The sequence below is a fragment of the Mustela lutreola genome, chromosome 1, assembly GCF_030435805.1.
Source record: "Mustela lutreola isolate mMusLut2 chromosome 1, mMusLut2.pri, whole genome shotgun sequence".
NCBI classification, from domain to species: Eukaryota; Metazoa; Chordata; class Mammalia; order Carnivora; family Mustelidae; genus Mustela; species Mustela lutreola.
In genome coordinates, this window is record NC_081290.1 from 281392189 (window position 1) to 281403500 (window position 11312).

At 55.3% G+C, this 11312-nt stretch overlaps 1 protein-coding gene across 2 annotated transcripts; it reads right to left on the reverse strand.

The window, feature by feature from the left end:
• Positions 1-81: 81 nt before the first annotated feature.
• NXF1 (nuclear RNA export factor 1) lies at positions 82-10575 on the reverse strand. 2 transcript variants are annotated; one of them, XM_059144889.1, is made up of 21 exons: positions 10392-10569; positions 8277-8460; positions 7906-8059; positions 7081-7164; positions 6860-6964; positions 6668-6748; positions 6490-6559; positions 6255-6343; positions 6017-6124; positions 5741-5850; positions 3887-3923; positions 3304-3372; positions 3172-3227; positions 2955-3062; positions 2784-2842; positions 2553-2668; positions 2391-2433; positions 1774-1846; positions 1077-1259; positions 561-621; positions 82-440 (listed from the first exon to the last, which is right to left on the reverse strand). In XM_059144889.1, the coding sequence occupies exons 1-21, from the start codon at positions 10417-10419 to the stop codon at positions 402-404; spliced, it is 1857 nt and encodes a 618-aa protein (XP_059000872.1). In that variant the 5' UTR covers positions 10420-10569; the 3' UTR covers positions 82-401. The 2 variants fall into 2 exon arrangements, 1 of the variants encoding a protein (XP_059000872.1); XR_009347166.1 differs by lacking the exons at positions 82-440; positions 561-621; positions 1077-1259; ... (5 more) ...; positions 3172-3227; positions 3304-3372 and having other exon boundaries at positions 3894-3923; positions 4239-5850; positions 10392-10575.
• Between the last annotated feature and the right edge of the window lie 737 nt (positions 10576-11312).

Here is an 11312-nt window from a genome sequence, read left to right on the forward strand (position 1 = left end):
TTGCGCCTTCATCGGCCCCGCCCCGACCCCCCACTGCGGGCAGGGGCGAGGCAAAAACAATGTAGCACACCAGACACAAAATACAGTATCACTCTTTTATCTTAAAAAGTAGGGCGGGTTCTGGGGTTAAGTACACAAAGCACCTAAGTCCTTCGGGGAGTTTAGTGTCAGTTCTACAAAGTAGGCTTTGGCTTCCTGGCTCCAGTGAGGCTCAATCTTCCAGAAGTCTTCCAGAAGTCTTCCAGAAGGCAGGTGAGGAGAGGGATCCAGCAGCCCTTCCTCTGCGGTCACAGTCACGGGGTGGCCTTGGGGCCAGAGAGGAGGAGACAACAGCCACGACAAGAAGACATCAATATCCAAGGGCTATTTTACAAGGGCTTCTTCTGGGGCAGGTCTACCAATCACTTCATAAACGCCACTTCTGGGATCTCACCCTTGGCCTTAGGAAGAAAGAAAAGGTCAATAGAGCCAACCCCTTTCCCCCAACCCCCCTGGCTGGCTTGACCCTCTCAAGGCCCAGAAATCCCTGGTCTTTTTGCTGCCAAATTCCTGAAACTTACCTTGAGATGAGTAAAGGCCTGGGCAGATATGGTATAGTCCCAGTTATTGTCCTGAAGGCACCTTGAGTGGGGGAAGAACAGGCACCACAATCAGAACCAAAATGCACTCACCCTGCTCACTAAACGCCTCTTCACAATCCTTCCTAGAGAAACACTCACCGGTGTGTGCCAAAATTACATACATTCTTGCACTATGTATTACAAATGAAAAATAAGTAAAAATTCAAATGTCTATCACTGGTCTACTGGATACAAAGGATAAGCAGCTGTCAAAAAAAGTAATTTTTATAAATTACTAAGGTAATCTTTTTATAACAATAGGTAAGACATTCATGGGGTAAGCAAAAAAAAAAAAGTTGCAGAACTGTAAAATTGTTGCTATGCTGATTTAGGCATAGACCACATTTTTTTTACAGGCCATATTTATAAATTTGGGCTTTCAAAATATCAGGAGCACTCATTCACGCCCACCCGTACCTCCGTTTACCCCTACTCCTACACGTGCCCGGCACTTACTTCTGGGACCACTCCAGGTTCATGCCAGACTGGGTAGAGAACGCCTGCAGCATCTCCTGCTGCTCTGGGGACAGGGTGGGCACTGGGCTGGAGGAAGGGGTGGGTGCGGGCATGGCGAAGGCTCTCTGGATCTCGTCAGGGCTGGCGTTCCGCACAAACAGCTCGTCGTTTACGATGCACAGCCTTTGGGACAAAAAGCACTTTAGACAGCTGGACAGACAGCCAACCTCAACTTCCCAACATCATTTCTGTTCTCACGTTTGATACTTTTATAATACCTGACAGATTCTTTCAACGCCCCAAAGTTCCCGTCCCCACTCGTGGTCACGTTTTATCATTTACGCCCCTTCCCACAGAAACCGTGTGTGGGGGCAGACGCCAAACACACGGGAATTATACATTCCTCCCCAACTCAGGACAGTTCTTCTCCCCGTGGATCTTCTAGACAGAACAACGAAGTAAGTAGCTTATGCTAGTTTCCCGGTGACAAAACCTGCTCTTCGCTCAGACACCCAGACAGGCAGCGTGGCTCCCGAGCCCAGCTCACGGCCGTGAGAGCCGCCTCCTGATGCCCACTTGCCTTTCTGAAATTCTGAAAATATCCTGAGGACTTGTTCCCCTTTTGCGTCCCCCACCAGTTTCCACATGCTGGCCATGGGTCGGGACTGGGACCCCATGTGATAAGCCCAACTCTTACCCTGAGTTACTGGCAGGAACAGCCACAAACGTCCGGGTGAAGGCTCGCAAAGAATCCCGAGACTTTCCGTCCACTGTAACATCAACAACAACGACGACCCCTCAGAACCAGCTCCACACTAGGCTTACTAAAAGCTGCGCAATCCTGGTCTTACTCGATATGACTAAACTGAAGCAGACCAGACAGATGACCCCAGGCGTACAGGGGAGGAGAGGGGAAGAGGCGTGTCAGAGGCCAGGGCGAACCACCACCAGGTAGCCCAGCGGCCGGTGTCAGGCGCCCCCCCCACCGACTCCCCAGGGCGGAGCTCTTACTAAGCCCCTTCCCAAGAAAGAATTTGAAGCCTGCAGATACTGTAAGTTGTCCACACATCCATGGGCTCAAGGCTGGATGGAAGCCCAGACCTGCCTGACCCCAGAGTCTGTGTCCTCCTAATCCTCAGGCTTTTCCCATTTCCCAGACGGGAAAGACAGGTGAGGGGAGGCCTCATGAAGGTGGCTTGGGGGCAGAGGAGGAGGAGGTCAGGGACAGAGAGGGAAGGCAGCTGAGAGGGCCATGGAAAAAAATCTCGCTGTGGGAGACCCACTCTGCAAACTCAGGACCCCAAATATTCTTACCTTCTTTGAAGACCCCGTTGACAGAAAAACACAGCAACGTACTCTGAAAGAGAAAAGGCATCAGCCACCATGCGGGCTCCCGGCCAAAGCCCGAGGCCCCCAGGCCTCGTAAGTGCTCCTTCCTTCAGTTCTGGTTTTTGTGGGGAAGAAACAGATGCTTACCGTCTGCGCGCTTATGTCTACCACAAAGGAGTTGACGTCGTGCTGGGTTTTGGGCAGCTCATTGAGGAAGGCCACGACGTTAAGTCGTGTGTGCTTCAGCAGCCGGAACCGCAGGGCTGTGGGGGAGGAGAACCCAAGATCAGGGGCTGCCACTTGCGCTGGGCCCTGTGACGGAGTCCCGCCCCGCCCCGCCCCATTTCTCACACTGCTGTGCTCACGGCACGCACTTACTTGGGTCTTTGAGTTTCTTCACATTCCTGCTATCCTTGAAGTACTCGGCCAGGTTGCTTCTAGAGGATTAAGTGGAAAAGGAGGCCCGGGTCAGAGCAGCATGCGCGCCAGCAGGGGCTCGCGGGGGCTCCCGGGCGTGGTGCGGGGCAGGCAGCAGGTGGGGACACTCACCGGGCAGGGTTCTGGGGGGTGAAAGGAATGCTGAGGGAGCAGCAGGCCCCATCGTGGTAGGCATCCAGGAGCCGCTGCCGGTCCCCGGAGTCGTACACGGCATAGTACCTGGGCAGAACACAGAAGGGGAAGTCTGACTCCTGGGCTGGCTCCCCAGAGCGGGCTGTACTGTGCCCCGCCCACCGCTCCCCAGCCTCTGGGCCTGCGGTATACTTACTGCTGCAGGAAGTGCAGGACCAGACTCTTCAGGGTCTCTGTTCCAAAGTAGCTTCCCTGGAACCACACAGGTATCAGGACCGCGTAACTGATCCTTTCCTCCCCACCCTCGTCCTAACTGCCCCCTTCCTACCTTGCAGGGCGGCAACATTGTGGGGGCTTCGACATCAAAGGCAATTGGCGGGGGTAACTCATGGCCGTCCTGCAGGAAGAAGTGGAAGTCGGCCGCGTGAGCAGAGAGAAAAGGCTGGTTGAGTAATGAGGCGGGCGAACGCGGAACGAGGGCTCAGAGATCAAGTGTCAAGGACATGTGCAGAAGGTCCAGGAATCCAGAGAGGGGCAACTTTTGTCTACAGGCCTCTTTCTGAAAAGGATCATAGCCTTTGCCAGATTCTCAAAGGGCTCCATGTCTCCAGATTCCTGGTCATACAAACACATGAGAGGCGAGAGCTTCTTGCGCTCGTTAGTAAAACCAGAACGGGCCCCCGGGTGGCTCAGTGGGTTAAGCGGCTGCCTTCGGCTCAGGTCATGATCCGAGGGTCCTGGGATCGAGTCCCACATCGGGCTACTCTGTGGGGAGCCTGCTTCTCCCTCCTCCCTCTGCCTGCCACTCCCCCCGCTTATGCGTGGACGCTGTTAAATAAATAAACCAAATATTAAAAAAAAAAAAAAAAAAAAAAAAAGACAAAGGAAAGAACAAAGAGCTACAGACTTACCAGGCGTAATAACTTGGGAAATCGTTCTCGAATGGCGCTGTCAAAAACGGGACGCGAGTGAGTGACACTTCAGAGCCACCGTGCCTCCTGAGCTGCTCTAGGAGCAAATACTCCAATGCCCAAGGGACCGCCCACCCCATCCTGCTTGTCCTCTCACTCCTCCCCAGCCTCTGAGCCCTGGGGAAAGAGGCCCCACTCCCCACCTCACCCGGGGCACCCAGGAATGACCGCCTTGAAGACGGACTCTCTTCTTGCTGCCTGACCCGAGCGCCACGAGAGCAGCACTCCCAGCCCAGGCTTTAAGCCAGGACGTCCTTCCCCTCCCTGCCCCCCTTACCTTCCACCTACTCACCTGTGCAGCCCCGGGAGGAGGGAATGGGGTGGGAGCCCAGGGGCTCCGCTGCCTCAACAGGTATCCATCAGTTCTGCCCGGTCTGGCCGTGGCCAAGACCCGAACACACCACAGGGATGGCACAGGATGTTGGGGCAGGGAGATGAGCAAGGCGGGGGCAGGAAGAGGGGAGGTGAAGGAAGAAGACAGGGAAGGAAAAGAAGAGGAAGAGAGAGAAGGCAGGACGGGGCCAGAGCAAGGGCGAGCTGGGGAGACGGAGAGGAGCAGAAAGTAAGAAGACAGAGAAAGCAAAGCCAAGGCCAAAGAGCTGCAGACGGCAAGGAGGCATCCCCGAAACAAGGAAGACAAAGGGAAGAAGACACCCGACACAGCCTTCTCCTTTGGCTGCCCCTTGCCCCGTGGTCCAAGGTACAGACGGGAAACAGGTGCTTGCTGCAGCCGGAGGGCACATGCTGTTGGCCAGGTCTCAGTCTGGTACCTGGGTCCCGATCTCAGCTGGGCGTGGGAAGCGAAGCAGCCATGGGGGCAGGAGACCTCCCTCAGAAGGGGTGAGGGTTCAGGCCCCTGCAAAGTTGGGGGGGTGAGGGTCTGCGCCCCACCTCTGTTGGCCCCCAAGTTCTCTCCTGATGGCCCCTCTGCGACTGTGCCTGTCTTAGGTTGTTCCTTCCCTGAGGAATCTTACCCGTCTCTGGCTAACCAGCCATCCTCCGGGGCCAAGCAGGGTGACGTGAGGTGTGCGAGTGAGGGCGGGGCAGCGCCCCCCGAGAGGGTCAGTGCTCTGTCTCCTCAGTAGCCTATGCCCCCGTGGCCTCCACGCCCAGCGCCTGCCTTGGGCTTCCCTCGCCTGCTGGCGGGGCCCTGGCTCTGGTCACATGGCTTGGGGAACCCAGGTTTCTTCTCCAGGACGGGCCCGGCTCATAGCTCTGGGCAAGAGAGACGGAGTGCATGGCACCAGCTCCAAGAAGGCCTCAACCTCAGCATGAGGGGGAAAGCCCAAGCAACCACCTTGGGCATGTGGACCATGAGAAGAGTCCCTCTTGGCAGAATGACAAGAGGGCCCAGCACCAGACAAAGAGGGGAAGGCCCATCCACGGGAAGTCCCCGGAGGGACGCCATTCTCGGCCCAGGGATACCAGGCTCTTGGCACAAGGCAGCTCCACGTATGGGACACGTACGCAAGACACCCCCAGGTCACAGTAGAAAGCGGGAGATGCCCTTCCTGGAACAGCAGGGTGGGGAGACTCTAGAAAAGGCTGTGTTCGGGAAGAGGAAAGACCACAGAACAGCAAACAGGTAGTCAGGGGAGAAGGAAGGGAAGGAGACCTTGGGGCCAAGCTGGGACACACGGACAGACGAAGGGAGGAGCACGTGATCCTCCCAAAGGACACGTGGTTCAGCTCAGGGCTGCACATCTCCTGCAGACGGGCACTGGTCAGGGTGCATTATCTCAGCCTCCCGGGGGGTGAAGGTCCCCAGGAGGGGAGACAGAGGCTACAACTGACCTGATGTAGGTAGACTGGTCTCGGAAGGTGTCGCACAGTGGGTTTCCGTCGAGCCACAGCTCTTCCAGCTTCAGACCTTTTATCCTGTCCAACTCCCTCTCAGACTTCAACTGTGGAGAGCGGGGGAGCAAAGAGCGCTCAGGACACCCCGGTAAGGAGAGCCAGCGAGACCCCCAGCCCCGAATGTCCCTGCCCGAGCTTCTGGAGCCTCCTGCCGTCAGCCGGCGAGCCCTCCACTCACTCCGCCCGTGACACTACCAGGCCCTCAGGTCTCACCTCATTCCCGGAGAGGTTGAGGATCTTCAGGCTGGGTGCTTTCTGCACAAGGCTGGACATGTCATCCAGCCTGTACAGCCTGTTGTTGCTCAAGTTCAAGGACAAAAGCTGTGGGCAGGGAAAAGTTGAGAGGAAGCTCTGTTGACGAACCATTCAGAGACACACCTGCCTCCCGACCCCACCCTACCCACCCCAGCCGGCTTCTTCCTCCCATCTCAAAAGCCGACAAAGGCCTCACCTCAGGGATGTTCTCCTCAATGATTCGCAGCGTAGCCGCCATGCAGTTCCTGCGGTTCAGGACAACATCGATGTTCTGGGCCACCAAGTCTCCAGGAAGCAGAGAGGAAGGAAAGGCAAGTCTGAGAAGCTTTCCTTCCAGGCTGGAGCTCGTACCAAACCACTCTCAGACCCTCCCCACCCGACAGATCCCCCTCGGCCTCCACCTCCCTGAGGATGACGGCTACTGGCCCTACCTGGGTCTGAACGGAGCCCCTTGAGGTCAAGCGCTTGCTGGGAGCCATCATATCGTTTGCTCATGATTAGCTGCAGGGCAAGGAAAAGGGGCGGGGGGTCACTCGTGCTGTGTGGAGGGCTGGGGATGGGCGAAGTGGGAGGACCGGAGTGGAAACGCGTGACGGGAGCCTGCCTCACCTTTAGCTGCTCGACCTGTTCTGGCTTCAGTTCATTCTGTACCGAATGGGGAGGGGCAGAGGAGTTGATGATGATCGATATCTGGAGACGAGATGGGGAGAGCAGGGTGAATTCCAGAAAGGCCTGAGCTGGGGAGGGAGGGAATGCCCGGCTGAGACCAACCCCCAGGCAGGCCAGGCCCTTTAAACATACCCTTCTGTTTTCCTGATCCAAAATCTTATAGTTGACGGCCTTCAACGCAGAGGCAGTACTGGCATCTTCAACAAAAAACTGGGCCCGTGTGTTTTCATAGTGAAACTGCACGGAGAAGAAACAGAGGCGTGTGAGACTCGGAGCCCAGGGTCCCCCCAAGTCCAGCTGGCCCCTCGCCTTCCTTGGTGTCCCGCCAGCCACGAAGGCCTAATCTCACTCACCTCAATGGGGGTGAAAGGGACATTGCACTTGCTCTGAATCACGTTCAGGAGCCACGACTTGTCGTACTTTCTGCCATAGGGAATCTAGAGGACAGAGGAAAGGCAAGACCTGTACCGCAGGCTGACGGGCAGACCCACCCAGCGTACCTTTCGCACCTGCCAACTTTCACAAGATTTCCTGAAGAAAGGGCCAGTTAAAAGCTTTTTACTCAAGTCAGACACAGACTGCTTCCTCTCCTTTCTGTCCATTTAAACTCAGTATTCCTCAAGAAAATAAAACTTTTTGGGTCTAACAGGTCTAAGACATGATTGAGACCTGGCCCACCCCTCAGGGGCCTTAAGAGACCCCAAACCCCACATGTGGCTTGAGCCACGCGGAGACAGAGCAGTTCCTCCACTTCCCACCGAGTTAATCACGTTTTCCTTTAGCCGATGTCCCAATCCCCCTACCCCATCCTGCTTGTCACTTCGTCTCCTTTCCTGAACCTGCTCTTAGATGTTCTAGGAGAAAGGACAGACTACTGACTGTAGAGAAAACAGCAGAGAAGATTGACTTTGTCACGTGAAAAGTAAAGACCTTCACTCGGAGCCCAGCCCCCTCTCTCCCTTGCAGCATCTACTTCCCCGGACACTCACTGTAATGTTTTTTTTTTTTTTTTAGAGGTGGGGGAGGTGCAGAGGGTGAGAGAGAGAATCTCAAGCTGGCTCCACACCCAGCACGGAGACCAGGACACAGGACTCAATCTCGTGACCTCGAGATCATGACCTGAGCCAAAATCAGGGATCGCTTAGCTGACTGAACCACCCAGGCACCCGGACACTCACTGTAATCTTAAACCAGTTTCTTGAGGTCCCATCCTGGCTGGTGCCAGCTCCTCCTCTCTCTGGAAGAGTTCTGTCTCTCCGCACAGTAACATGAATGCGATCTCGATCGTGCCAACTGTCACCTCGACGGTTGGGTCGGGAAGGATAGGGGTTGCTGTGGGAAAGCAGAGAATAAAATGTCCACAAACACTAGGAATGTCTTCTCAACGGCTTCCCAAGCTGTTGTCAGGATTGCGGTTAAGACTGTTCAAGCATTAACCTGGCCCTGGCATCTCTCACTTCTAGAAGTGGGAAAAGAAAAGGTGTGGGCAGAAGAGAGCCAGATAAGTAAGTGGGTCACTAAAATCAAACCAGATCAACTGGTCACTTACTGTCGTATTCGGGGAACATCTTGGGCATCACTCATTGCCACATCTCTGTCATCTTCCTCCAGGCGGGAAGATCGAATGCCAGACCCTCCTCTTCCAGACCTACGGTTCCCTTCACCATACTTCCACCGGAAAGGACCCCGGCCTTTCTTTCTTCTTTGAGGGAAACTAACGCGGTCATCGTGCTCTGGGGTTAAAAACAACATCGATTAGAAAACATGTTGCTAGTCCGCCTACCCTGCTGTGGCGATCACAGCATCCAGCAGCCTGTGTTATCGAATGACATATACACCAACTATGAGCCCACTTCCACACAAACTTCTGTCTGTTGGGAGAGAGAACCCTCTCTGGGGCTTGGCAGCATGGGGGAAACATTACTGGAAGACAGCGTAGAGCTTTAGAAAAACGAGTCAGAAACTGAAACCTAGGGAGAGAAGAAGCAAGATGTGGAAGTGTGAGAAGAATGTGGACTCGGTGTGGAACCGTAAAGTCACATGAAATCTGCCTGCTCTTGGCCTCCCAAATCTATTACACCCCTCTCAAAATCTGGATGGTGACCTCTCTCACATCTCTTAAAACCAATCAATCATAATAGTTACATCAGCTTTCAGTAAACATGCTTCTTTCCTTTGCCTACAGAGTACAAATGTCGTATGGTTATAAATATAATCAATTTAAGGGCATCTTTAAAATTCTTGTTCTCAAACTGCCACACTGAAGTTTTGGGAGTGAGCTCTTTATTTCCTTGGCCAGAAATGCTTAAAAAAAATTTTTTTTTTTATTAGAGAGAGAGGGAGAGAGCGCACAAGCAAACGCATGCACAATTAGGTGGGGTGGGGCAGAGGTGGGGTGGTGGAGAGGGAGAAGCTATCTCCCCACTGAGCAGAGATCCCAACACTGGTCTCTATCTCAGGACGCTGGGATCATGACCTGAGTCAAAGGCAGATGCTGAACCAACTGAGGCACCCAGGCTCCCCCCAGAAATGCTTTTTTAACTGGAGACAACTCTTAAGATTCAGGTTCTAGTGGCAACTAGGGAGCTCAGCCAAGGGTCCTTGACTGCTCTCCAGGAACAGGACCCTCTGAATGCTGGTGTAGGAATGGCTTCCCCCAAAAAAGGTCCATGCAGGATGCCTGGGTGGCTCAGTCAATTAAATGGCTGCCTTCAGGTCAGTTCATGATCCCAGAGTCCTGGGATGGAGCCCCTCATCCGGACCTGCTTCTCCCTCTCCCTGATGCTCTGCCTACATGTGTTCTCTGTCTCTCTCAAATAAATAAAATCTTTAAGAAAGAAAAAAAGAATCGACTCCCAAGAAGGTGTGCCTCATGCCTAGCAGGCTGCAAACAATGAACCTTAAGAAATGACTACAGGAAGGAAAAAACCAAACAAACAGCTGAATAGCAGACAAGGCTAATATTCACCGACAACTTTCTCCAGGGCCAGGCACTAGGCTCCAGGAACTTGATAGGAATGATCTCATTTAACATACACAAGGGCAAACTTCGGAAATAAGAACAGTCGCTACCTTCTTAGGGAGATAGAAAGATGAGGCCTGGGAGTGGAATTCACTCAAGCTTGGTGAAGACAACTCAGAACTCAAACCTCAGCTGTCATGTGCTCCTAACCGCTTCTCTGGCCTGAAACCCTGCGCAGTGTTCGGACTAGCACAGCGAGTTGGTGTGGAGGTTTAAAATATTAAAGCCAAAGCCAAGGCCGCAGGGGAGGCGGGGCAAGAGACTGGACGCGGTGGAAAAGAGGACACAGGTAGCCGATGAGCACGGCACTGACTCACATTAAAGGAAGAGTCTGGCCGCCAAACTCAACTGACAGGCATCAACCATCCACAAAGTTCAAAGGAATCTCGCCGCCCCACTGCCCGGCCGCCCGCTCCGAGCCGAAGCTCCTCGCAACGCCAGGATTCCCGCGTCAAATCGCCCGGCTCCCAGCCCCGAGGGCGGCCAGGCCCGCGGGTGGCCTCGCCCCCGGCCCGCGCCGCCGCCGTCCCCCGCGGACGCCCGGCCTCTCGCGGCCTCCCGCCCCGGGGCTGCGGCCTACGCCGGCGCCGCCCACCGGGGGCCCCAGATCGCCTCGCTCCCCGCCCTGAGGCCAGCACTGACCGTTGTAGGACTTCCCCTCGTCCGCCATGGCACAGTGAGAAAGCAGGGCCGGCTCAGGCGCGGACCACAACGCCGCCAAACGACCGAACACTCACAAGCGCCCCGGCCGAAGCGCTCCTACGCCCGGCGCCACCGCATTTATTCTGCGAACTGCGTCGCGCGCCGCCGACGTCCCCCTGTGGTGGGCGGTGCCGCCGGAGGAGCGCAGCCGCCTGCGCGTGCGCACTCGGCGGGCGGCCGCGCTGGGGGCGGGGCCGGCCGATCCGCGTCCCGCCAGAGAGAGACCTGCGCTCTCCCTGTTGGACCAGGCCTGCCGCGCTGCCTGCTTTCTTCGGTCCGTCGCTACGCCAGCACCTCTGGGCTAGCGCTGGAGCAAAGAGCAAGCCCCTTGCTTGAGGTCTTTTGAGAGGAACAGGAAAGGGGGTCGCAGGAAGGGCTTCCGAGGAAGGGGAGCCCTGGGCTTTGGAGCGGTAGTGATGGTTCGGAGACCCCTAGCGGTGCACAGCCAGTATTGAAGTCTCAGCCCAGCCCTTTGCCAGCAACCCACAGAAGCTGTGCTTTCCTTGTCTATAAAATGGATTATCAGGGGAGAGAAAACTAAAACGTAAACTCCAAGAGAGCTGGAACCTTGACCAATTCGTGGCTCTTCGTCCTCCAGCTTCTGGCTCAGTACCCTGCCTGGCATGTACCAAGAACTCAGCACTTGTGAAATAAAATGAATTTCCGATCTATGCGTCCTCCCCAAGAAGAGCTGCCGAGTCAAACGAATCGACCATTTTTCCAGCTTTGGCAACCAACTATCTTCACAACCTCCCCACCCACCACCGAGGTGCTGTGCGAGAACTAAGCTTGCGTCAGTAGGGCACTGAGAATGCAAGCAAGACCACCTGCTGAACAGAAACCAGGGAGAGAGGAAATAGT